Source organism: Podarcis raffonei, chromosome 3 (assembly GCF_027172205.1).
Source record: "Podarcis raffonei isolate rPodRaf1 chromosome 3, rPodRaf1.pri, whole genome shotgun sequence".
Lineage (NCBI taxonomy): Eukaryota > Metazoa > Chordata > Lepidosauria > Squamata > Lacertidae > Podarcis > Podarcis raffonei.
Window position 1 is genome coordinate 731,741 of NC_070604.1, and position 25,551 is coordinate 757,291.

The following is a 25,551-nucleotide window of genomic DNA, read 5'->3' on the forward strand; positions in this document are numbered from 1 at the left end:
TTATGCTTGAAAGCTTGATGTTCTTTTTAACTATGTGACAGGGGGAAAAGGGAATTCCAGGGATTGATGGTATTTTTGGCGAAAGTGGCCAGCCTGGGGAAATTGGTGAGTCCATTTATATTCTGTACATCTAAGCTATGTGTATGTAAAACACACACACACACACACACACACACAGAGAGAGAGAGAGAGAGAGAGAGAGAGAGAGAGAGACAGACAGACAGACAGACAGACAGACAGACAGACAGACAGATTTGTGTATAAAATGAAAGGCTCCTGCTCGTGACCCAGTCTAGTACAAGGAAATATTTCTCTCATTCTTGAGAGTTACTGATCTTGACTTCTCATATCTTTTCATTCTTTAGATGAAGTCAAAATGGAAGTATATATTGTAGAGAAAATAATACAGGCAACCACCCTCCCCCCCCATTTAAGTGGGGGTAATGTTTTGAGGCACCATGCACATCAGTGAAATTGCGTATATTTGAAACCCCGTTGAAAAGGCCTGCAAACACCCTGTTCCGACCCTTTTGTGATGTTTTTGTGACTTTTTGGGTCACTTCTGGGTTCAGCGTGATGGGTGGGTGGGTGATTGTGCAGTTGTGCACATATTGAAAGCACGTAAATGGAGAGTTGCATTATAGAGTTTAGAATGTTCACATTAAAAGATGTTCAACAGATGATCTTGGTGTATATAAATCTATGTGAGTGTGTATTATCTCAATTTTCTGCCTCTTACAGGTGATTGGGGAGATATTATAAACTTGCCAGGAAGAGCAGGTTCGAAAGGAGATGCTGGCATAACTGGAGCCAAAGGTATTTTGCATGTGTGTATACACATGCATGCATGCATTCATAATGCAAAATAGTTTGTGGCAAACAGCGCCTGTTACCGGCTTTGACCGTTGTTAGAACTTCATCCTGTCTTGGACAAGGATTGCTTGGTCACTGAGACTCATGCACTGGTAACATCATGTAACACGTTCTATGAGAGATCTGGGGTGTGGTTGGTCCAGAGGGATGCAGCTGGTACAAAATACCTTGGCCCAGGTGGTGGCTAAGAAAAGGAACCCAGTTAGTCTTCTCTTCTCACAACCTGATGATTATCAACTTGTAGTAAGACAAAGGTTGGCTTTTTCACTGGTAGTGCTGGTGCTGTGGGGTGGATGCCCTACTGAAATACAAAATACTGATGTTAATGGCCTAAGTCTACCCAGTGACTTTAGGTCTCACTCTTGGTTGATGCTTTGAACCTCTGAAATAGCAAAATAGTGACATACATACAGGGGCGGACTCTGCTAATATGGCACCCTTATTTTTCACAATAATTCCTTTTGGTACAGTTGCTTTTTTATGGATCCTCTCAGTAGGTAAATAGAGGTTTTCTTCTACTTATTATCATTATTTTACGCCTCCTTGGCTCAGCACATGGGCGGTGGGGGGCTAACCGCTGATATCTGCCCGAAATCCAGTGCTAATAACATATAAACACAGCATTATGGTAAAGTTTAAGCATAAAAAATGTTTTAAAAAATAATATCTGAAGACTTGTATTTAAGTATTTAGTTTTTTGTTGTATTCGGTGCAAGGAGGTGGCAAACTATTTTGGAATTTATTTCCTAGTTTTCAGAGCTTTTTAAAGTACAAGAACATGATCTGGGATAAAACTCAAGATATTGGCTACAGTATATTGATAAATATCCATTGGTAAAAACATTCCTATTGACTGGGGGAAAGCTCAAATATAAAACAGGTTCCAACATGGCAACAATTTCACCAAGATAACAACATTAACAGGAAACTTGTAAAGAAGGAAAATTAACTACCACAGTGTGTCTTATTAAAAAATAATTCAATACAAGATATTGGTTTTAGGGAATGGATAAAAAATCTGTGCAGAGTGCTAGTTAATGGTAAATTATTGACCTTTTCTGCTTCACTATTTTCAAATTAAACTTTTTAGCACAGTTGATAGGGCAGTTAGGAGGGAACAGAAATATAACATCATTTGAATTGTTTCTGGTAAATTCAAAAATCATCTAATTCAAAAATTGTTTTAAAAAGATAAAAGGATAAATTTAAAAATCTGTTTTAAAAGGATATGGTTTAGCGATACAGGCAGATAAGGGGGAGAGGAACAATAAATGTTTCTCTTTGTTTTTTGCAGGGGTAGAAGGAGCCAAAGGAGGAAAAGGTGATGCTGGTGTTCCAGGTTTTCCTGGCATTCAGGGCACGAGGGGCTCCCCAGGCTCCCCTGGATTGCAAGGGCAAAGAGGTGGGATTTCCTGTTTTGTATATAATGTGCTTATATAAAACACTTCTTAAAAAAATACACTAAAAATGAATAACAAAGTGTTGATTAAAAATACAGCAAAGTAAAAGCAATACTGGATACTGAATGCTTTTTCATTATATACTTTAAAACAGATGCTGATACTTGATGCATATTCTTAAGTTTAAACTAGTCCATTGAAACAAAGTCAATTTGGCTATGAGGGCATTTTTTAACCCCTGTTCTGCTTTCACCAGTGCTTTTTTTTTCTAAAAAAATGTTTAGGAGTACTCTCCTTTTCCTACTCATACTGAAATACTGCCTCTCAATGAGGCCAAACTTAGAGTCACAGAATGTTTAGGGGTATGCGTACCCCTGCGTCCCCCCAGAACAAAAAGTACTGGCTTTCACTATAAGCAGAGCAATCCTAACTCGGACCTTGTGATGACTGGAGCAATCAAGCCATTGCTGCAGCCACAGGCCTTCAGCTCCTGCTAGTCAGGGCGGAAGATAATGGTCGTGGGGTTTTACTGTACCAGCTCTAAACAGGGGCAGCAGAGGGGCCCACATTGGAAACCTTTTCAGAAAATGGACCAACTTTGGATCCAGTGGCTCCACTACCAGACCCCAAACAGCTGGCTGGATGCCTCAGGTGGGAGGCACCAACTAGGGAACCCCCAGGTTCTGTAAACACAATTCTATAGAATGTTTGTACAATTCCACCATATGTGGAAGAAATCTCCCTTACCTATGGTTACTGCTTCCTTTTTCATAGACTTCGTATAATTTCCAATCAGCTGTTGGCCATTTTAAAAAAAAGTTCCATATGAGCTAAGGCAACCCAGAATAAAGAGCATTCATTAAAAGGAAAAAGATGTTTGTACCAATATCTTTACCACTTGCAGGTTTTAATTACTCAAGGGATCTCATTCCAGCAGGGGGGAAATGTCAACTACCAGTATATTTATTTGTGGTGATATTTTCTACATAGACTTCCAAGATGTTTCAGCTTTCTAATACACAGTATATTGCTGGAGATACAAACAATATCTTACACATTATAGACATATTTGGTGGGACTGCAACGTAAGAAAGCAGTATTGGATTAATGTAATATTATATAAGAAATTGCAGGATTTAAATTAACCATAGGGAGATTTGACTGATGAAGTGTCCTCTTTATGACATCTTAAAATGATCTGTATAAGATATTTTTAGTCATATACAGACCAAATCAGATTTTTTCACATCAGATCATTAGGAGTTTTAGAATGCAGTGGTGCCTCGGGTTAAGAACTTAATTCGTTCTGGAGGACCGGTCTTAACCTGGAACTGTTCTTAACCTGAGGTACCACTTTAGCTAATGGGGCCTCCCGCTGCCGCAGCACGATTTCTGTTCTCATCCTGAAGCAAAGTTTTTAACCTGGGGTACTATTTCTGGGTTAGCGAAGTCTGTAACCTGAAGCGTCTGTAACCAGAGGTACCACTGTAGTTCACTCTTGTAAGAAATCCAGTATCACTTTCACCACCATTAGAATTATATTGTAACAATTCAAGGGTTGCTTAGTGATAGCTCTCTACTTGTTCTACAGGATTCCCAGGGCAGGTTGGCGAACAAGGTTTATCTGGAGATCCAGGATTTCCTGGATCATCAGGTGAAAAAGGAAGTTCTGGGTGGATTGGGCTTCCAGGAAGTAAAGGTAAATTATATTCATCCTAGTTTTCAGTAATACATCATCGTATATTTTGGACTTAAGGAGAAGTTATGCACCCTTCTCTTGCCTATTTCCAGTAAATGCAAGTAATACTTTCTTTGATGTTCTAATACACAAATTTTAGATTAGAGCTAATCTACACATTATGAAAAAGACACATTTCTGTCTCTTTAAATGACTTTCTGACAGCAGCCTTGAAGGGAGGAAAGGAGCATCAGAACCATGTTTGCCCTCCATCCCCACACTGTTAATTGTCCTGCAAACAGACAAATCTTGGCACAAGTATGTAGAAGCAACTTGGCAAACTGTCAGGGATAGATTCCACCAAAGTACTGAGCCAGTAATAGAACAAGACAAGATAGAGGCAAGCATTTTATAACCCAGGTTTTACAACCAAAAACCAAACAGAGAATGGCTGAAATTCCTATTCCTTCACACCATGCATAATTTTTATACACCTCTGGCATGTCTGCACCCCGTTATTCACCTTCCCTTCCAATCCTATGTTGTAACTTTGCCTCATAAGAGTAGTTGGTTTAGCCTCTTGATTTGTTCCAGCTTCTCAGTAATATCTTGCAACTGTGTCACATGTCTGTAACTGTCTTTCTTGTCTAGTTCCCTCGTCCAAGCTCAATGAGAATATTTTCTTGTACAGTGGTACCTCGCAAGACGAAATTAATTCGTTCTGCGAGTTTTTTCGTCTTGCAAATTTTTCGTCTTGCGAAGCAAAAAGAAAGTTTTTTTTAAAAAAGTTTAAAAATCACCAAAGTGTACAGTACTGTACATACATTTTCTAAGTCAAGTCGCAACTGCACCTCTTCAAGCAATGCACCCTGGGTATTAACGGTTTTAAGAAAAAGGAAACAAACTTGCAAGACGTTTTCGTCTTGCGAAGCAAGCCCATAGGGAAATTCGTCTTGCGAAGCAACTCAAAAAACGAAAAACTCTTTCGTCTTGCGAGTTTTTCGTCTTACGAGGCATTCGTCTTGCGAGGTACCACTGTAAATCAAAAGGCTTTTTCTATCATCTGAGTAGCTGTGTCACAATTGTTAGAGTGAACCAGCTAGGTGTTTGAAAGACTATCCATGTTAATATATGGAGACTAAAACACCCACTAGAGAAACAATTCAGTTTCTTCTCAGACCCAAATCAAAGCACAGGACAGATAGATTATATTTGGATTTCCAGAGATTTGTCATCAAGAGTAATAAAATCAGAAATTCTTCCGAGAACTCTCTCAGATCATAATGTGATAACAATGGAGTTGAAAGGAAAGGAAGAGACCTCATTCAGATGGAGATTGAACGATGGACTGTTGGACAATAAAGTAATATTGGGGAATGTGCAAAAGACATTAACAGACTATTTTGAATTAAATCTAAATAAAGGAGTGGACCTGAATGTAGTATGGCATGCATCGAAAGCTGTAATAAGAGGCTTTTTAATACAGCAGAACTCAATCCAAAGAAGATTAAGAGAGAGAGAAAAGGAAGAGATATTAAAACAGATAATACACAATGAAAAGAAACTGGCTTCCATTCGATAAAGCTACTCTCAGTAAGTCTAAGCAGTCTGGAGCTATGAGCAGCAATTGAGTTTTGGCTATCCAAAAAGAAAAAAAAACACTAAAAAGAATTAAAATGACGGCAGGAAAAATGCCAAAATAAGAGATTGTTCTCAAAAATCTCCAACAGAAAAACACACCCACCCTTTTTCTGCCTAGCTACTTTGGAATGCGATGGAAAGAGGAGGGGGGATAATATTCCCTGAATTTAGAAGAACAAAAGATGAAAAGCTTTGCACAGGAAGCCTTGTGAAAACTGGTGTGGGGGGTCTGCTATTAAAAACCAGGCTTTAAAAATTCATTTAAAAATCTGAAATTACATCCTAGAACATCAACAAAATATATTCCTCCCTGGGCCCATAACCCTTGTTGGATTTTTTAGCAATTGGTTAATAAAAGAATTCCCTAAGATGCCTGGATCCAGGTTTGGGGCAAGTACTCTTTGGTGAGAGAGCCCCAGCAGTGATTCAAAATCACAAAACATGCAGCAAAGTAAAGTGTGGAAATATAGGCTATTAGACCTTTAAAATATCCTGTTTTATGTCATTTCCAAAGCTCTCCACACATTTGGTAAGTTAAAAATGGTTTACTTACAAAAACATCATAGATCATATTCATTGCCTTTTCCATACAGCAGTAAGAGTTCCTAAATTATTTGTATAGAAGCACAAAGGTGGGTTTTTTAAGCCATGCCTTCTAAGCTTGGAGCATTTAGCTTAGACATCCTTACTGGAAGCTTCATCTGGTGGGAAGCAGCGAGAATGAAAAGTTTGGTAACTCTTCCTTCCAAGGCGAGGGAGTGCAACCTAGATAAGCCTGGCAGGATATCTAACTCTATGGCCATAAACCCTTCATAAGTTAAGTGTCTTGGTTATATAAGGCTGTACAGTTAACAATGTATTTTCATCTTTTTGAAATATTTGTTATAATCTTATTGCTAAAATGTTGCTGCTGTATAAAAACAATTTAAATGTTTTCTCAGAGTCAGTGAATCAGACAATCAGACTATAAACTTGTAAAGACTTGCTTTAGCCTCCAGGATGGTTTTGTTTTGACCAGTCAGAAATTTGTTTTTAAAAAGCAACAGCCAAACTGTCATTCATGAGCTATAACACACTCAAGTTTTAAATTTGAGGCAAAACATTTCATATGGAGCAGAAATACTTTAATTGCTGCATCCTAGTGAGCACAATTGTTTAAAGTAATTACAGCAAGTTTTTTCTGATATAGTAATCAGTGCAAAGCAAATGGCTCACATGAAGATGTTTCATTTCAAAAAAATACAGTGCCTCCAGAGAAATCTGTAACATTTGGTAAATCAGATCGAAGAATAACAAATAATGGGTGGCTTTTTGGCAGGTGCTGCTGGCGCCAGAGGAATCACTGGATTACATGGTTTGCCAAGTACCAAGGGCTTTCCAGGATCACCAGGTATGTTCACATTATGTTGATGGTTAATGAGGTTGGCTATCTTACATTGTAAGTTCATTAGAGAATCTGTCTAAACATTTCAGCTTTCCACACAGGATGCATAGGATAGTTTAAAATGAACATTGCTGAGATGCCCATTTCCGGGTTGGGAAAAGTGATACTAATTTATCTAAGTTTTTGCACAACAGGTCCAGATGGATATGGCCCACCAGGTTTCCCAGGTATTTGGGGTGACAAAGGTACCGTGGGAGAGCCAAGCCCAATTGAAGGCAGCAGAGGAGCTCCTGGTCCGAAAGGAGAAAGAGGAGATCTAGGTCAGTCTGTTGTTCAATGTTGCGTTTGCAAAGTAAAGGAAGGACTGGACCCTGATTAAAATAAGACACGAGGCTTTGACCAGCAAGGCTTTTGGAGAAAAGTGCGTAAACCACACCCCTCACCAGGCCATTTTATTAGCAAAAGAATCTTTTACACAGTGCTCGTAAGAACCAATCATATTTCCTCTGAGCATTTCATCAAACCCCACGTGGGGAAAAAGTAACACTACAACACTAATTAGCATGCATATATTTTGGGGTAAATAACTTGAGAACTACAAAGGGGTAGTAAATAACTTGAGAACTACAAAGGGGTGGTAAATAAGTTGAGAACTACAAAGGGGTGCATCTGGCAATCCCGAAGGTAATAAACAAGCAATACATATATGATAAGGAGGATGGCCAGGAGGACAACAATCACTATGACCTTCATGTGAGATCTGTTTCCTGGCTCCAAGATTAACATCCTAAGATTACCTATTAGAAACTACAAAGACAAAACTGCCCAGTCTTTGAGGACACAGGACGCCTGCCTGTCTAAGTGTGTACGTGATTCGTGAAGAGCAAGGAGAAATGGGCAGCAGAGGCAAAAGGGCATCAAAAGGGCATGAATGTAGAATCTTATGGGATTTAATCAGAAATTATCGTCAATATATCAAACCCAGTCAACACAATGTCTTCATCGTGGACACGATGGCTTGATGTATATTTTATAATTCCTCATGGTAATCCCATCTGATCCCTACAGTTCAATGGTTTTATACATGGCACCACCAATTAGCAAAATATATTTAACAAATTATAGGTTTCATTTAAGAAAGTACTCTCATGGCAAATTGGTGTGTGAAAAGGGTAGAGGCACATGAAAGTCAGAATGTGTGGCTCTCTGCCTGGCTGGTGGAATCCAAAGGAAAGCAGAGCAATACATTTGGCACCAGCTTGGCTGCAGGAGTTGCCAGAAGGAGACGCACCAGGGCCCCCTCAACCGCCTTAGGAACTCCACTCCAGGAGAAGGGGGGGAGGGGCAGAGCAAAGTAAAGGGCAAGGAGTAGGAATGCAAAGGGATAAAAATGCTTCCTAACAACTGATTTAAAACTGAATGCTCAATTTATCCCTGTAATCTGAAAATGTGAACTCCTGAATTTTAAATATCTTTATAATATGAATTTATACTTATCAAAGAAAATATTGTTAACAAGATTGGTAAGATTTGTAATCCTACATCACTTGCTACCATTATATTATTTGGCATCCCACAAAGTTACATGCAGGTTCCGCTTTCTGAACGTAAGGCATTCCCAGGAAATTGTTAGGCAAGCGCTCACATAGCAAGCTGATGATTTCCATTATTTCCTATGGGAACACTTCTAATCTGTGATTTGTCTGATGTCTCTCTTTTGCTGCATTGTTTCTGCCCACACAGCTGCTGCCGACCAGCAAAATACCAATGAGTAAGGGAGCAGGCAAACTCTGTTCAAGTATCTGAATCAGGCATTTGTGTAGCGATGCTTAGGTATAATTCTTTGTCTTTGGATAGCTCTTAGTGTTTTGGATAAAGAGTGTTCTGATAGCAACACCTGCATGTATAGTAATCTCATGTGGAAGAAACAATATGCTTTGGTGAAACTTAATTTCTCCCCCCCCCCTTTTTTTATTAAATACTTTATTTATACTTATGCGTCATACAAATAAACAATAAATAAAATGAACATATAATACCAAACCAGAAAAAATACAAAGCAAAAAAGACACACAATCATGATAACAAAAACTGCAGACAAGAATATAGGTGAAACTTAATTTCTTGTGATGGGAAGCAACCATAATGACAGTATTGTTAAAAACAAACAACATATTCTCAGAATTTTTGAAAATATTTAACAAAGGGTGCGCTTCAGCTTTCCTGTGCATCAATCTCCAGGAGTAACTATTTGATTTCTGACTGGCAGGACAGAGAGGCTCACCCGGGAGCCCTGGACCTGAGGGAAGACCAGGCCTTCCTGGAGTTTCAAACATATCTGGAGCACCTGGTGATGTGGGATCACCAGGTTTGGATGGTGTGCCAGGTAAACACAATCCCACTACTTTCAGTTGATACAGAGATATTTTAGATTTATCTTGATATTTTGATACTACTGCCTTAGTTTTGCCACCGAGTGTTCCCTTGGCAAAAATGAATCTTTTTCTTTTTGTCTTTTAGCATTGTTGTGGCTTCAGCATTAGGTCTCTACTAAGCACTATGCTTTTCCTGTGCTGGGGGGCACCCACTCTTGGCTAAAGCAGGGTTTGTTTAGGAGTTTGCTACCTTTAGACAGTTTGGGCTTGCTGATCGGAAGGTCAGCAGTTCGAATCTGTGGAACGAAGTGAATTCCTGTTGCTCTGTCCCAGCTCCTGCCAACTTAGCAGTTCAAAAGCACACCAGTGCAAGTAGATAAATAGGTACTGCTGCGGTGGGGAGGTAAACGACGTTTCCGTGTGCTCTGGCTTCCATTTATGGTGCTCTGTTGTGCCAGAAGTGGTTTAATCATGCTGGCCACATGTCCCAGAAAGTCATCTGTTGATAAATGCCGGTTCCCTCGGCCTGAAGCGAGATGATTGCCACACCCTATAGTCACCTTTGACTGGACTTAACCGTCCAGGGATCCTTTACCTTTATCTTTTACCTTAAGCGGTTTGTGTATCTCTTGTGAGGTTTCATACGAGGTAATGTGTTTTCTTTTGACAGGGCTCCCTAGCCCCCTCACATTTAATGCTACGGCTTCTAAGCTAACTATTCCTGCTTCTCTGGTTTGTAAGGTGTTTCCTTGCCATCCCATCTGGGCCGCTCTGCGTCTCTTGCCTTAGTGTTCGTTGGGTCTAGTGGGTTGCACTAACAGAGTATGGTGGGGAGGGGAGAGAGAGAGATCAGAGTTAGAAATGGAGGTGGAAGATAGATTACAGAGAGTAGCATATATCTGGTTATATAGCTACTTGTTGGGAGTAACGGGGACCATGTGGCTTCTAACTGGTTGGTCCTGGGTCTCCACGGATGGACTGGGTGCTTATGCATAGAGTTTTGTAACTTCTGCCTATATTTACACATTTTGTCATGTATACAGTTGTGTTCCTCACTATAATGGAAGACTGTTCTGTCAGCAGGATGCAAATTTATGATGCCCTTTCCCTTCTCCATTGCCCCCCCACTGTTCCAGAGGGCACATCAATCATGGGTCGAACAATCCATCATTCCCTGCGGGAAGGCTTTTCCTTATGTAGCATTTGCTTGAACAGCGCAGACTAGGGTTGGGGATGTTCTTCCCCACAGAGGAGTCTCTGAAGGGAGCAAAGAGGGACTCGTTTTTTCATTTATTTGAGATGTATGAGCTATGTATATTCAAAGATGTATTGATACATCCAATACATGGTTTGGATAAATTGATATTAAGACAAGAGTTTGAAACCAATGAAAGGCTTACTCTTAGGAACAAGCTTTGGTTCAGGGCACAAGTCTTGTCCTGATGAAAAAATCATTTTTTGCTATTATTCTATTTCTTATACCCCACCCATCTGACTGGGCTGCCCCAGCCACTCTGAGCAAAGCAGCAACTGATAAAAGCAGAAGCTTCAGAGACACTGTATTCAGAAGGCACTATCAGAAGGAATACAGGGAATAACCAGATACACAGATGTAGACTCATAGAATTGTAGCATTGGAAGCTACCCCAAGGAAAAGCTTTTTGTCTGGAAAAGTGATGTAAACTGCTCTCCAACCATCAGAAATGCCATTTCACAGCTTGCCCATCTTTTCCTCTTACTTATTGACACGGATGCTGCAGGTAGGCTGCACCTTCAATTTAATTCAGCTCTACATTAACTTGCTACAATCAGGAGAAGACAGGCCCCCAAACATGTTGCCTATGTGGTTTTTCAGTCCCAAGTTTTAATCTTTGTGTATATATTGTAGGCTACCCAGGACCACCAGGACCACCAGGAATAGCTGCTCCACCTGGAAGCAAAGGAGAAGTGGGGCAGATCGGCATAATTGGAGAAGATGGTTCAAAAGGACTTAGAGGAGACCATGGCGCAGATGGGAGACCTGGAATTCCAGGGTTCCCTGGGGCAAAAGGTATGATGGAAAAACCTAGTATAAAGAGCAGCTACCAAAACAGATTAAGCAGGCATGCAGTAACACCATACCATTGTTTTGCCTTGAAGGATATAAAGGGGAACAAGGAGTCATGGGTTTTGTTGGCATATTGGGAACGCCTGGTGACTTTGGCCCCACTGGACCCAAAGGAGACCGAGGATTTCCTGGTGAGTAACTATTTCTACTATGCCAGTTCATGCAGTGTTTATAAATCTTCAAAAGCTATTGCATTTTATAGACCAAAACACACCGCAGACCACTGGGCTTTCAGAGGGGCTTTCACCCCACCCCACATTTCTCCTCCAAATCTCAGCAGAAATTTGAAAGTGAAACATGAGAGGGGCATTTGAAAGCCTTGAGCCAGATGCACCCTTTCCACAATCAGCTGATCAGCGGGTGGGAGTGCACCTTCAAATGCTTCTTCTTCCAGCCTCCTTAGGTTTATTTTTTATATAGCTATTTACGTGACGAGTCCCCGCCCCCCCCCGGTGGAAATAAAGACACATGACACAATTATTAAGGTTAATGGGCTAAATAAGGCCACAACTTTGTTGGTTACAGGTGATGAGTGGTATTGGCTTAGGCATTGGTCCTAACCGACTATATCTGGCTTCAGCCCATCCGCTTGAAGTCCGGGAAGGGTTACCACCAGTAGGGGGAGTCCTGCTGATGCACATCAACTAGGAACTCCCCCGCGGTCACCGCTCGGGGGCGTGCCTTAGGCCCTCACCTCCATAGGCTTCAGACAGGGCCACGCCCCCCGGAATCCTTTATCGGACTACCCTTCAATATGTGGGGCAGGTGATGGCGCTTCCTCCCCTCTTCCATCTACATAACAATACCAATACCAATGCCTAACTGCCAATACCAAGAAAGTTGTGACCATTTGCTATGAGGTAGGCGAAAAACCAAGTGGCCGATGCCAATTTGCCAAGTGGAAAAAATTCCTACCAGGCCCCTCAACGGTGACCAACCAAGGTCCATAGCAAGGTCAAGGAACGAAACCTTAAAGGGCGGGAGGGTGGGAAACAGGAGCAACTGGAGGCTGCAAAATCAAGGTACAAGGCAACTTACAGCATTCGAAACCAACATTATAAATACAAAGTAATAAAAACAAACAAGTTAGAAACAATAATAAAAATACATCAAAACACATTTGGAACCAGAAATTAAAACAGCTTGGCCTGACAGCAACAAAGTAATCAGCATTGTTTGAAGAAGAAATGCCTTTCCATCCAGTTGATGGAAGACATGCTGGAGCATTAAAGGTGCACCTTGCTGCTTCAGAGGAACAACTGGGAGCTTTCGGTTGCGCCTTTGAAGTCCCGCCTGTTTCTGTTGCCTTCTATGATGTCAGCTAAGGGGCAGGTGGGTGGGGCTTCCTGAAAACTGTTTCACGGGCCAAATGGGGAGGCCTGGAGGGTCATGTTAGATCTGCTGGAGGTCTATGAAGAGTGAGTGAGGGAAAGGGGAAAGGAGGTTTTGAGGTGAGAGAGCCAAGGCAGAAGACCAGAGTACAGCAAGGGGGGGGGGGAGAGATCAGGTCTTCCCAAGAAAGGGAGACATGGTCAAGCTTGGAAGGAAAGAATGAGTGTGTGAGGGAGGGAGGGAGGGAGCGAGGGAGCGAGCGAGGATAAAGACTGGCTAAATCCCTAGATGACAGGCTGGAATGACAGAGTTAGGGACAAAAAAAAGAAGGGACAAATGAAGCAGCAGCTGTCAAGGTGTTAGGAGTGTCAGGATGATGCAGAAGGAGATAAGTGGGCTGCCCTGTGAAGCTAAGGAAGAGTAGGAGAAGGGCTTCCCTCGGAAGAGCTGAGACAGAGGGGGAGAAAAAGGATTGCCAGTAGATGGACTTGCCAGAGAGGAGCAGGGAGTCACTCTCTGCCCTTATTTCTGCGAGGCTCAGGTGTGATGTAGTGCAACAGCAAGTGATAGTGAAGAAAAGAAAGAGAAGAGAAGAAGGAGAAGAAAGGGAGGAAGGTTCCTGTCTAGGGAATTGAGGTCTTTGGGGGATCCCTGGTTGCTAAGGCGAGAGGCAACTGTTTGAATGCCTGACATCAAGGGAGGGTGATGGTTGTTAATGATAAAAATGAAAACAAAGCAAACACTAAAAAAAACAATTTTGCAGTCTCAGGGTCAGGATGTCTATGTAACTGGTTTACAAAGTCCTTCCCTTCCTGGTCTAATAAAGGTAAAGGTAAAGGGACCCCTGACCATTAGGTCCAGTCGTGGCCGACTCTGGGGTTGCGGCGCTCATCTCGCTTTACTGGCCGAGGGAGCCAGCGTACAGCTTCCGGGTCATGTGGCCAGCATGACTAAGCCGCTTCTGGAGAACCAGAGCAGCGCACGGAAACGCCGTTTACCTTCCTGCCGGAGTGGTACCTATTTATCTACTTGCACTCTGACGTGCTTTCAAACTGCTAGGTTGGCAGGAGCAGGGACCAAGCAACGGGAGCTCACCCCGTTGCAGGGGTTCGAACCACCGACCTTCTGATTGGCAGGTCCTAGGCACTGTGGTTTAACCCACAGCGCCACCCGCATCCCTTTCCTGGTCTAATAGGAAGGTAATAAAAAAATAGTAACTGTGATGTCAGCCATGGATCAATTCTAACCTGGGGCCTTAATTTTACAATTTAACAAACAGTCAAAGAAGGGGTACAGGAAGCTAGGGATTGAGTTAGGAGATGGTAGGCTCACCAGAGAGGTTCCACATAGTCTACCAATGTCACCTTGTTCTGCTCTTCCCACCAGAGATTCACATTGGCACGAAGGAGCCACAGGGCCAGAGGAATCAGGCTCTCCATTGGCAGGAGGCAACAGAGGGTTTGGACACAGCATAATGACCAGTGCTCTCCTGGGAGGAGAGATCCCACTGCTCTGCCACTGTGTGCTTCTCCTCTGGGCCAGTTTTTAACATAGATCAGAATCTATGTCAGGCTTCCTCAAACTCGCCCCTCCAGATGTTTTTGGCCTACAACTCCCTTGATCCCTAGCTAGCAGGACCAGTGGTCAGGGATGATGGGAACTGTAGTCTCAAAACATCTGGAGGGCCAAGTTTGAGGAAATCTGACATAGATTCTGGTTTAAAGGCCTCCTACTTACTCTGCTGAACTCCATGTCCAAGTCTGCCATGACACCACCACTGCTTCTAACCAGTGTTAGAAACTGAGATATGAAAGCTAGGAGCTAAATGGCACTTTAAACCTAAGGTATGGGCACAACTACAGAATGTCTAGGCACACTTTTTATAACAAGAATACAAAGCTGAAAATGAATGAACTGCAGTTAAAGTATTATTTCATTTTTCACATGGTCTAGTCCTTCCCCTGCCCACCCCCCTAATATTCTTCAGAGGGTCTCTCTCTTCTCCAATCTTCAGAGAGTAGCTGGAAGTGAGGAGGCAGAAAAAGGTCCTCCTTTCCTTCCACTCTGCAGTTTTAATCTGAAATCTTAGGCACAGTACTGCTCCCAGAGCTCAGAAACAGCTCACGCTGAAGAAATTCCCTGTCGCAAAATGCGCCTAGAACAATGGGGGTTTCAAACACTGCTTTCGAACATGAGCAATGAGCTCCTGGGTCAACTAACAAGAAAGAGCGCCCAGGGCAAGTGGAATAGTATGTCTGTTACTTTGTTGTGCATTTTTAACTTTCAGGATTTCAGGGACCTCCAGGTTCCCCTGGACTGCCTCCTGTCCTTCCTAAACTGGTTTCAGAACAAGGGAGCCCAGGTGCTCCTGGAAACAGAGGGCTTCCTGGCACGTTGGGCGAGATGGGTCCTCAAGGCCCACCAGGATCTCCAGGTAGGAACATGGATATGCAAAATGGCCTTAGTGAGTTAAGGCTGTTTTTCATGGCCCAATCCTGTTTTGCATATAACATTTTCTCCCAATAAATTGGAATTTTAATGAAGAAGGCTCATTCAGTAATTATCCAAATCAGGTCAGGGGCTCACAGAAATTTAGTTGGTGACTTTGGGGAACCTAACTGAAAACTCCCCATGAATGTACAACTCTGTACCAATACTTTTCATATTTCTGCCACTTTGGAGTCATTCCAGAAGTACCTCCCTGAGGGGAGACGAACCATTATGTGATAACTGGCCGCTCATGACTCAAGCTTAGTGTTGATTTGCTGGCATGCCAAGCTTCGGAAATGATGCCTAGTACTTTCTGACCTGTCCTTCTGAGCTTTAGACAAATAAAACACATCCAATCTTTTCTTCTTTCTCCATATCCCATTCTGGTACAACTGTATCGCCTATCCCTGTCCCTGATAAGACTGAAATCTGTAGGCAATTCCACCCTCATTCCAAACATGTATGCCATAATTGAAGTCAGAGGTATTTGCCATAGGTGCATTGCTCTTGTTGATGACCAAGAGGCCTGAATAGGATGGTTTCCTCTTCCTTCAAATAATATGTGCCTACTCCATCCTTATTCAACCATTTCTGCATGCAAGTCACTTTGCTCCTGACTTCTTCATAAAAACATGACTATCTGGGCTTCCTATCTGCACATCTAGTATTCAGAGAGCTTGAATGGACTCTGTTCCTCATGAAAATCTTACAACATGGTATGGATTATGATTCTTTTTAAATTTACTTTCAAGGTTCTAGAGGCCCCATGGGTAAACAAGGACTGCAAGGAAGAGGGGGAATACCTGCAGCTCCAGGCTTCAGAGGTGATCAAGGGAGAACAGGACTGCAGGGCCCAGGGGGCTTTGAAGGTAAATACTTGTCTTGGGTCTCCCCCCCCCCCTTTTCGCTCATTTGAAAATAAATTTACATCAACTAATTATATGAGTTTTCAGCACAATTTTATGCATGTTTACTCAGATGTTATTCCCAGGTAAGTGGCACTGGATCATAGCCTTGATTGTTAACCAAATCTGCAAAAAAAATTTGCATATGAGGGGGAAACAGTCATTCTAAAAATAAAAAGTTTACTTTGTTAGTAGTTGTGCAGCAGGGCATCATTTTGGAAGAGGCGTTCCACCTTCTCTCCTAAACAAAAGGGGCCCCATTTTCAGTTTATAGCTTTAGAAGTACCTGGATTTAAGAATAAACCCCAAACAAATGCATTTCAGTGTATCCTACAGTGCCTGGCTCACAGTTCCCATTCCTAACCATGGGGGCGCCCCTGTACCTCCCCGAAAAGGAAACACAAAGTGGTGAACCCCTTTGTTGTCAGCCTCATTTAGGGACAACTCCAGCATGGAAGACCACAATGCATGCAGTGAAGATCTTGTGCTTTGCAATAGAATTGGATAAGGTAACAGGGCAGAATGAAATCAAAATGTAATTTGTTGACATGGATCTGTGGGAGATATAGCCCCCCCCCCCCGCCGCCAAAACTGCCACAGTTCAGTTCAAAGTTGTGGCAGGAGAGTAAGAGTCATTCTGTTACTGTTCCCCACTTAAACTCCCGGCATATGGAAAACTTGCAAGATGATAAGAGCTACTGACTTGAGAATATTCAGCCACACGGCACCCAGCCCTACAGGCCAAAAGGGTCGAAGAGGACTACATGATGTCAGGTGACACTGAGGAGGGTTTATATGCACATAAAGCAAACACTTTTATCATCAGATGTCAGAGCTGCTGTAAAAATGGCTTCAGCTTAGTAGCTGTGAACACCTAACCTCTTCTCCTGGTTTATTCAGCACTGAGCAGATGGAGGTTCCTATGGAATTATTTCCATAAGCAGTGAAACCTTTAAGTCAGTTTACTTCCTGCAACATTTAAGCTCCCTTTTCCTCTCCACAGGTGCAGCTGGTGACCCAGGTACTCCTGGGCTGCCAGGTATGCCCGGCCGCAGCATCAATATGGGATATCTTTTGGTGAAGCACAGCCAGGCGGATCAAGAGCCCATGTGTCCAGTGGGTATGAGCAAACTCTGGAGTGGATACAGCTTGCTCTACTTTGAAGGACAAGATAAGGCACACAATCAGGATCTAGGTATGCATTTATGAGCTGAGTATTCTTCACATGGTTTTGTAAAAACAAAAACAAACTGCATTTTAAACCTAACCAATAATTTTCAGGCAACTGATAGAAATTACATATGTGGATGAAGAAAAGCTATTTTGAGATGTTAGGTACAAGCATAAATTTATCATACATAATACAGAGAGAGGAGAAAACCACAGATCTATCAGAGAGACTTGGCTTTTCTGTCCTATTCAGTTTAATAATTCGAGAAAGCAACATTCTTAGCACAAAGCCCAGTAGCATGTGTAAGTGCTTTCAACATGCCAGTAGTTTCAATTCCTTCTTAAATGCAAGTGGTATTATACTGTTTATACTGGTATAATGCTGGACTAAAATAAAAATTATTTCTTTTTAAAACAGCGGCAGATGTAATGGTTCAAGAAAGATGGGAGAAAAGAGAAAGGGCAACTATGTGGAATTCTTTTTTAGTCTGTGGTTTGCTGTTAGCTCTTCAACAGTCTTATCCCCAAAGAGGATCATCACCCTGTTTTCAAATAGCTAATTCCCCCCCCCCTTTGGGGTATTGCACCAAGAGAAATGCAGTCAAGAGGGAGCATCATCACTCGCATTCTAGCAAAGCACACTCAACTGCTAATACATCAGGATGGCACAATTTCATGGATGTGTCATTACAGCACTGGCAGAAGTTGCTAACAGAAGGCCATTGCACCATTCAGAAGAGGGCAGAAATGAGGGGCAAATGGAAATAGCTTGTCTGCATTTGTTGCTATTCTCATCCGCAGGTGCCATCTAATGGAGTGCAAATATGGATGTGCAACAGTCAGGCTGCAGAAACACTATGCATTCAAAGCACGCCCTCTCCTTCAGGAATCCTGGGCATTGTAGTTCACAATGCAACAAATCCCAGCACCTTTAACAAACTACAGTTCCTAGGATTATTTGGGAGGGGTGCTTTGAATGTGTGGGGTGTACCTAACCTAATGGAATTGCACCAACACCTGGCATAGCAGAAATGATCTTACCAGAATCACTCATAACACTCTTACTTCTTTAGAATCCAGAGACCAGAAAAGTATCATTAAAATCATGTGGCCAAGAACTTTGAAGTCTTTAGATATGGACTCAGAATAAAGTATCCGGAATCAGAGCACCAGAAACCAATAGAATCCATTACATCATAGTGATTTCAGAAGTGGTGAATTGAAAAATGTACTCTTTGAAACTGGGGTTTTGCTTAGCAATTAAAGTATTATGAAGGGCCTCCCCCAGCCTCTTAAGGTTTCTGTTGGCCTCTGTTCTAGTTGTAATGAACCTACCTGAGAGTTAAACTTTCAGAACAAATTACAGAGAGACACTAATGAAGGTTTTGGCTCTTCTGGAGAGAATCCAAGAGGTCCTGCAACTAATTAGAAACAAGTATTTTCTTGTTAGTATCTGCTCCAGAGCACGGAACATTTCAGAGCTAGTTATCTGACCAAACTCTAATTTATTACTTATTACTTACTATATTTATATGCCACCCTTCATCAGAAGATCTCAGAGCAGTTCACAAGATAAAAATGCAAGATAAAAGCACAAAAAATAGTTAAAACTCTAGCCAGAGTCCTTAAAAAATGCCTTTATTGAGCTGCATTTCCAGCTGATGCCCACTGCAGTCTTGGTGACCACTATAACAAGATCCCACAGACAGACTTTGTATTTGTGGTCAACCTCAGGTGGAAGACATCACTCGTTATCTGTTAGTCTGCCCCTTACACAGAGACCCAAGAGATCACTTCCTGAAATCTTTGTTCACATAAGCAAGCAGGTACACCCTGGCAGAAGTGGTTCAGTTTCTTTTGAGAGACAGTAATAGCTTTGTAACACAGAGAGTGGCCCTCGTTTGTACTGGCGGGGGGAGGGAATCAGGAAAAAGGAGCTAGATAAAATTGCTTTGTTGTTTTAGTGATTTTGAGGTTTAATTTTAAATCAAGCTAGATTTAAGCTTGTTGATGTCTCTGGTATCTTCTCTCTTACATCATGGATGTTGGCTTATATTATGGATATATGTTCAGGATTATTTTATTAATACTATTGTATGGGCTGTTGGGGGGGCTGTAGTACCTCTGCTGGGGACACATCATGCTCCTTCTGGGTTAGTTTGCCTACCTTTCATCCCCACCCTGCACTCAGCTCTCACCTGTGGCTCCTAGAAGCTGTCAGCATGGGACAGTGGCCACAATGCCAGGGAGATGCCTTTGCCTGGTCAGCTAAACCAGGTGAGGGGAGCTGATGCGTCTCAAACTCTCAGTGAGTTAGGGACTTCCCCTGCATTCAAAGACAGGCTCCGGTGGATTGAGCAGACAAGACCAATGGTTGGTCCAATAGTCAAGAAAGCAGTTTCTGCACATGCTGTAGAGGAAAGTGAGGGGCAGATGGGGATTGTCAGTCTGGGAAGGGAGCCCACCTAGAAGGACTACTCTGATACTAACCCTCTGCTGCCTTGTGGAATATCTTCGGGAGAAGAAAAGGCTAAAGAGTAAACCCTGCAAAAATCCAGAGTGGAGTCCCTAAGGCCATTGGATGGTGCCTTGTATGCCTCCTTCTGGCAACTCCTTTAGCCAACCAAACATACTGCTCTGCTTTCCTTTGGACCCCATCAGTGAGGCCAAGGAGGGGGCTTGTCATCTGGGCAGCCCAGGACCTCTCCACACACGCGGCCCAGGGTTGTTCCCAAGGGAGGTCACTTTGGTGCTGCCAATGCAGTGGTTTGACTTTACTCCCAGAGGTGCACTCCATTTTCTCTTGAGAGAGACAGATGCCAAAAACTGTTGCTACAAGTTTGTCATGGCCTTTGGCTAGAACCATAAATGTATTATCTAAAACCAGAACTAATGAAGGTTTGTGTTTTACTTTTTCAGGTCTAGCTGGTTCATGTTTGACTCGATTCAGCACTATGCCTTTTCTTTACTGCAATCCTGGGGACGTCTGCTATTATGCAAGTCGCAATGATAAGTCTTATTGGCTCTCAACAACAGCCCCTCTTCCAATGATGCCTGTGCAAGAAGAAGAAATCCGGCCTTATATCAGCCGTTGCTCCGTCTGTGAAGCGCCGGCTGTTGCCATTGCCATTCACAGCCAAGATGTCACTATTCCACACTGTCCTGAAGGATGGCGCAGCTTGTGGATCGGCTATTCCTTCCTCATGGTATTTGCTTCTTTTCTTGATTGTGAAACAAAGATTTTAAAATATACCTCTATATGCATGCCTTCCCTTCCCACTTGACAGCCAACTAACCTGTGCAGTAAGTACACTTTGGAAGTTGGCACAGCAAGAAGCAGCTCTTCCAAGCAGGACCGAGAAGGGGGATGTTTCATGAACAGAAACATTCAGTGTTTGAGTGGAAGAAAGAGATTCTCACTCAGCCAGATGGGCGGGGTAGAAATTATTATTATTATTATTATTATTATTATTATTATTATTATTATTATACCAATAGCAATGTTAAAACCAAACTGGAAACCAAAAGTTGCTGAAGTGACCCCTGAGGCATCTAAAGATAACAATTTGATTGCCCAAGTTCTCTGCTATGGTGATAAAAAATATTACTATAATTGAGAGTGCCTTTTGTGGAGTACATGGTAGAAAAGGGTTTGTACTGAGCTGCTTTTCATGGCGTGGATCACAACCCACATATACAGGAATGTGACAAATGAATCATTTGCCAAAGTACTATAACTTACCTAAAATGCTAAGTATAGCTTGTGTCCAAGAAGATATCACGTTTAAATCATGTACATATATTCCAAGGGCTACAGTGAACTTCAGCTATAGAGTTATGATTTATCTTAGCATTTCCCAGATTTTGCTGATGCGGATATGCTGAAATCTGAACATCTCAATTTCTCCCTCAGTAACTTTTATGTGCATCTAAAATATAGGAGTTCCCCAGCCCCCTTTGATTCTTACTTTACTTGTTTAATTATTTTTATAACTCACCTCTTATGAAAGTCAGTTCAGGAAGATATGTAAATATATAATAGCAGAAAGTAAACCATATAAAAATCAGAACAGCAGGATAAATCTGAATAAATTCCAATAAATACCAGAGAATAAAAACAGGAGCAGTACAATTCAATACCTTCACATGCCCAGAATTCTGCTATTGACGTATCCAAACACAGCTGGCTAGGGAGCAAAAACATCTGCAACTACATGCAAAGTTAAGGGGGCATTTACCGCTCCTGCCCCCCCTTCAAATGGGGCGCAACCAGAGATGACCCATTTTTGGCACTGTGAGAAATCAAGGAGAGGTTCCCACATTCTGCAGGCAGAATCCAGGTGAACAGCAAAGCCCACTTTTGTTCTATTAGCAGGAAGTTGGGTGCCAAGAAGGAGTTCCAAGCAATGGAGGTTCCTTTGAAGATCTTCTTAGTTCCTCACAATTTATTTTTATTTATTTTTATTTTAGACAATTCTAGGAATATATTTTTCCACCAGGCAGCAGAGAATTGAACTTGCAGCCCCCTTTGTCCCCAGTAGAAAAAAAGTGCTGCCATCTTCAGTAAATGGAAAACACAGGAAAGGCATGCCTGGCTTCTTCTAGCACTGGACCAGCAGCCTTTTCACCCATCCCTGGATTCTGGCATCAGATCTCAGGAACCTGAAGAAGGGCCTCACCAGATCTTCTGTATTTGTGTGGGATACTCTGAAAGCCCTCTTTGGCTTGAGATCACAGTTAACACTGTTAACATCATTTCCTTGAATTGCACTCAGAAATGCACAGGAAGACAGGGAAACTGCTTGAACGGGGGCAACGGGGGACTAGTGTTCCCCATGAGCTATGCCAGTCACCAGGTGACGTGATACATTTTAAACACATTTTCATAGCAAGAGGAAGGGCCAGATCTTACAGCTTTCTCACACTGATTCTCACAACGCTGAAATATATTGGTATATTGGTTGCTCACTCATTCTTAATAATTCTGTATATTAAGGGAAATTTATCTCAATACTTAATGAAGAAAGATCTTGCAACTACGTCTCTTCCAGTTCCCACAGAGTAGTCTCAAGCAGATTTTTCAAGAAGCACTGGAGGAATTTCCCTTGGTAAAGTGTATCTGCAAATGTGTCCGGATACAATTTGCTTGTGCAGATGTGTCGCCGCCACCCCCCCTTTGTTGGTGGCCTTTATAGTTGTTTTATTCATTCAGTTGCAAGAGAGAGGATTGGACCCTGACCAAATGGGCTACCTACTGAGAATCTCTTAATTTTTTTCTGGATTGGGTTTCATTTTATCAGCTTTTATCCAGTCCATTATTGATTCTAGATTCAGCACTTCTACAATTTTACCTGACTCCAATTAAGAGGGTGGTGTCACCCCCCCTAAATATCTGTTCTCACTCAGCAGTTTCATATAGACGTTAGAAGCGTAAGAGACAAAAAAAGAGTCCTGTAGAACCAGTCACTCAAGTCAATGATGGTGCTAGTACAGATTACAGTGGTACCTCTGGTTAAGTACTTAATTCATTCCGGAGGTCCGTTCTTAACCTGAAACTCTGCTTAACCTGAAGCACCACTTTAGCTAATGGGGCCTCCCGCTGCCACCACGCTGCTGAAGCACGATTTCTGTACTTATCCTGATGCAAAGTTCTTAACCCGAGGTATTATTGCTGGGTAAGTGGAGTCTGTAACCTGAAGCGTATGTAAGCTGAGGTACCACTGTATATACTTCTCTTATCTTGTATTTGAGCCTCCTACCTGGTCTCTCCTAGCACACTGCAGCTGGTGCCGAAGGTGGTGGACAGTCACTAGTGTCTCCAGGTAGCTGTTTGGAAGACTTCCGAGCAACACCATTCATCGAATGCAACGGTGCTCAGGGAACCTGCCACTACTTTGCAAACAAATACAGTTTCTGGCTTACCACCATTGACAATCAATTTCAACACTCCCCTTCAGCAGATACACTCAAGGCTGGACTCATCCGAACACACATCAGCCGATGCCAAGTGTGTATGAAAAATTTGTAAAAAAAAAAAAGTAAGTCATCTTGCAATGGCAAGGAACAAATCTTGTTGGTGCTTCTTTAACTTTGTTACCTCAAAAATTGAAATATCAGTTGATCACCATTTATCTGAAAGAACAAACCACTGCAATGGTTTACAACCAAGTTGGTTCTGCTTTCATTCCCATAATTTTCTAAGTAGTTTTTATTGTTGCAAAAAGGTGCTTTTCAGAGTTAAAAAAACTGGCAGGATATAATTTCCTAACACATCTGCTGCCCACTAGGTCTGATTTTGGATGCAGGTGGTGCTGCGGTCTAAACCACAGAGCCTAGGACTTGCCGATCAGAAAGTCGGCGGTTCGAATCTTCATTACGGGGTGAGCTGCTGTTGCTCAGTCTCTGCTCCTGCCAACCTAGCAGTTTGAAAACATGTCAAAGTGCAAGTAGATAAGTAGGTACCACTCTGGCGGGAAGGTAAACGGCGTTTCCGTGCGCTGCTCTGGTTTCGGTGTTCCGTTGAACCAGAAGCAGCTTAGTCATGCTGGCCACATGACCCTGAAAAACTGTCTGTAGACAAACGGCGGCTCCCTTGGCCTGTAAAGCCAGATGAGCGCCGCAACCCCAGAGTCGTTCATGACTGCACTTAATGGTCAGGGGTCCCTTTACCTTTACCTAGGTCTGATTTACAGCACTAAATGGGTTTTTATGCATTTTTACTGTATACTTAACCACTGAAAACAGCTCATAGTCATTGAATAGTAACCATACATTAAGATGGATGTGCAAACGTACATGGGAATCGGCTCAAAGAGCTGAAGTTTAAGTACCATTTTGGAACATAAAAATGATGAAAATAGAAGTTGCGCTCTGCCTCTGTAAGACTTTCATCTGTAAGACTTTGGCTTCAATTCAGCCAGGAGTTAGGCATGTTTCAGAGCCACCAACATCAATAGAACTTTAAACCTGCACCTACTTGTTGTATTTATGTTACAACTTCATTTCAGGGCCAAATTTTTCCACCTAAATGCTTTTATTAAACAATATATTGCTTCATATGCATAATTGTCTCTATAGCTTACAGAACTTTTGTTCTGTTGCTTTTGACAGGTAACACACCAAACTTTTTGACATCTTGGACCAAATGTGGGATTGTAGCCTGCCCTGAGCTCCTTTGGGAAGAATAACATATAAATTAAATAATTTAAATAAAATATATGTTGTGCTCACTGAGCCCCAAAATTCAACCAACAGGTGCACTGCACCAAGTGCAGAGTTTAGTTGTCTCTCAGTATTGCTGCAGGAAGTTAGATACCAGCAAGGCTTTCTTCAGCCATGCTACCGGACACATAAGAAAATGTTCCCTTTATCGCTGCTGCTCCCAGGTGACCATAAGGCTCAAGAAGGTGCCTTTGAGCTCCTTCCCTGGAGTCGATCAGGCTTCAATTCAAAACAACATGCTCTCTCCCATTGTACCCAAGAGGGACTTCTGAATACTCATGCTTAAGTTTCTGCTGCCAGTCTTTTCCTCCACTGCTCCCAGGTGCGAGCAGATGGAAGGAGGAAGCAAATTGTGCAAATGGCACAATTTTCTCCACCCAAGGAGAGTTAGGGCCTCTACAGAGATCCTGTTTATTACACATCCATGACTGAGGCAGTTGTACACCGTTCTGCTTTCAGTACTCTTCTGCTTTCAGTGCCTACAGAAGTTCCAGGGTGGACACATTGCTTCATTATCAACAGGTGCATGTCCCACAGCTTTCTTCAGAAATCCTGTAGCTTTCCTTATTACATAGGTTTGGGCGTCTGTGTGTGTTTGCTCCGCTTTGCTTGTGCTGTACCACCAGAGTGCCCCTCTAGACAGCAAGACTAAGAAAGCAGACTGATGCATAAGGAGTTCAGTACTAATTCACTGCATCAATATGTTGCAGAACACATATGCAAAAAACATTCATCTGGAGAGAGCTTAGAACGCACCACTTTCCACACTACTGTGTGATTCTAACAATGCAGTTGTGGTTCTGGGCAATTATTTGGCAAATCCTACAGGACAAATAGTGATCAATGAGTTTTGATTTTGTATAATGAATAAAAGATTGTATTTTAACATTGTATTTATTGTGTTTGGACTTATTGCAGTGTTTAAGCCATAAATAATCTCATATGATGAAACAAACACACTAGGCTTGAGTTTAG

At 42.2% G+C, this 25,551-nt stretch overlaps 1 protein-coding gene across 3 annotated transcripts in view; it reads left to right on the forward strand.

Moving 5' to 3' along the window:
* Nucleotides 1-25,467, forward strand: part of COL4A2 (collagen type IV alpha 2 chain) — a 170,191-nt gene extending 144,724 nt beyond the window's left edge. For 2 of the 3 annotated variants that reach the window (XM_053380243.1, XM_053380244.1), the window contains 14 exons: nucleotides 42-105; nucleotides 742-816; nucleotides 2,168-2,275; nucleotides 3,865-3,972; nucleotides 6,911-6,982; nucleotides 7,171-7,296; nucleotides 9,246-9,362; nucleotides 11,240-11,401; nucleotides 11,491-11,589; nucleotides 15,078-15,224; nucleotides 16,033-16,149; nucleotides 17,189-17,380; nucleotides 20,275-20,561; nucleotides 23,129-25,467. In XM_053380243.1, the coding sequence (XP_053236218.1) occupies nucleotides 42-105; nucleotides 742-816; nucleotides 2,168-2,275; nucleotides 3,865-3,972; nucleotides 6,911-6,982; nucleotides 7,171-7,296; nucleotides 9,246-9,362; nucleotides 11,240-11,401; nucleotides 11,491-11,589; nucleotides 15,078-15,224; nucleotides 16,033-16,149; nucleotides 17,189-17,380; nucleotides 20,275-20,561; nucleotides 23,129-23,383 (1,929 nt within the window). In that variant the 3' untranslated portion in view covers nucleotides 23,384-25,467. The remainder of the gene's footprint in view (nucleotides 1-41; nucleotides 106-741; nucleotides 817-2,167; nucleotides 2,276-3,864; nucleotides 3,973-6,910; nucleotides 6,983-7,170; nucleotides 7,297-9,245; nucleotides 9,363-11,239; nucleotides 11,402-11,490; nucleotides 11,590-15,077; nucleotides 15,225-16,032; nucleotides 16,150-17,188; nucleotides 17,381-20,274; nucleotides 20,562-23,128) is intronic. The other variant, XM_053380245.1, reaches the window with a different exon arrangement.
* The last annotated feature ends 84 nt before the right edge of the window (nucleotides 25,468-25,551 follow it).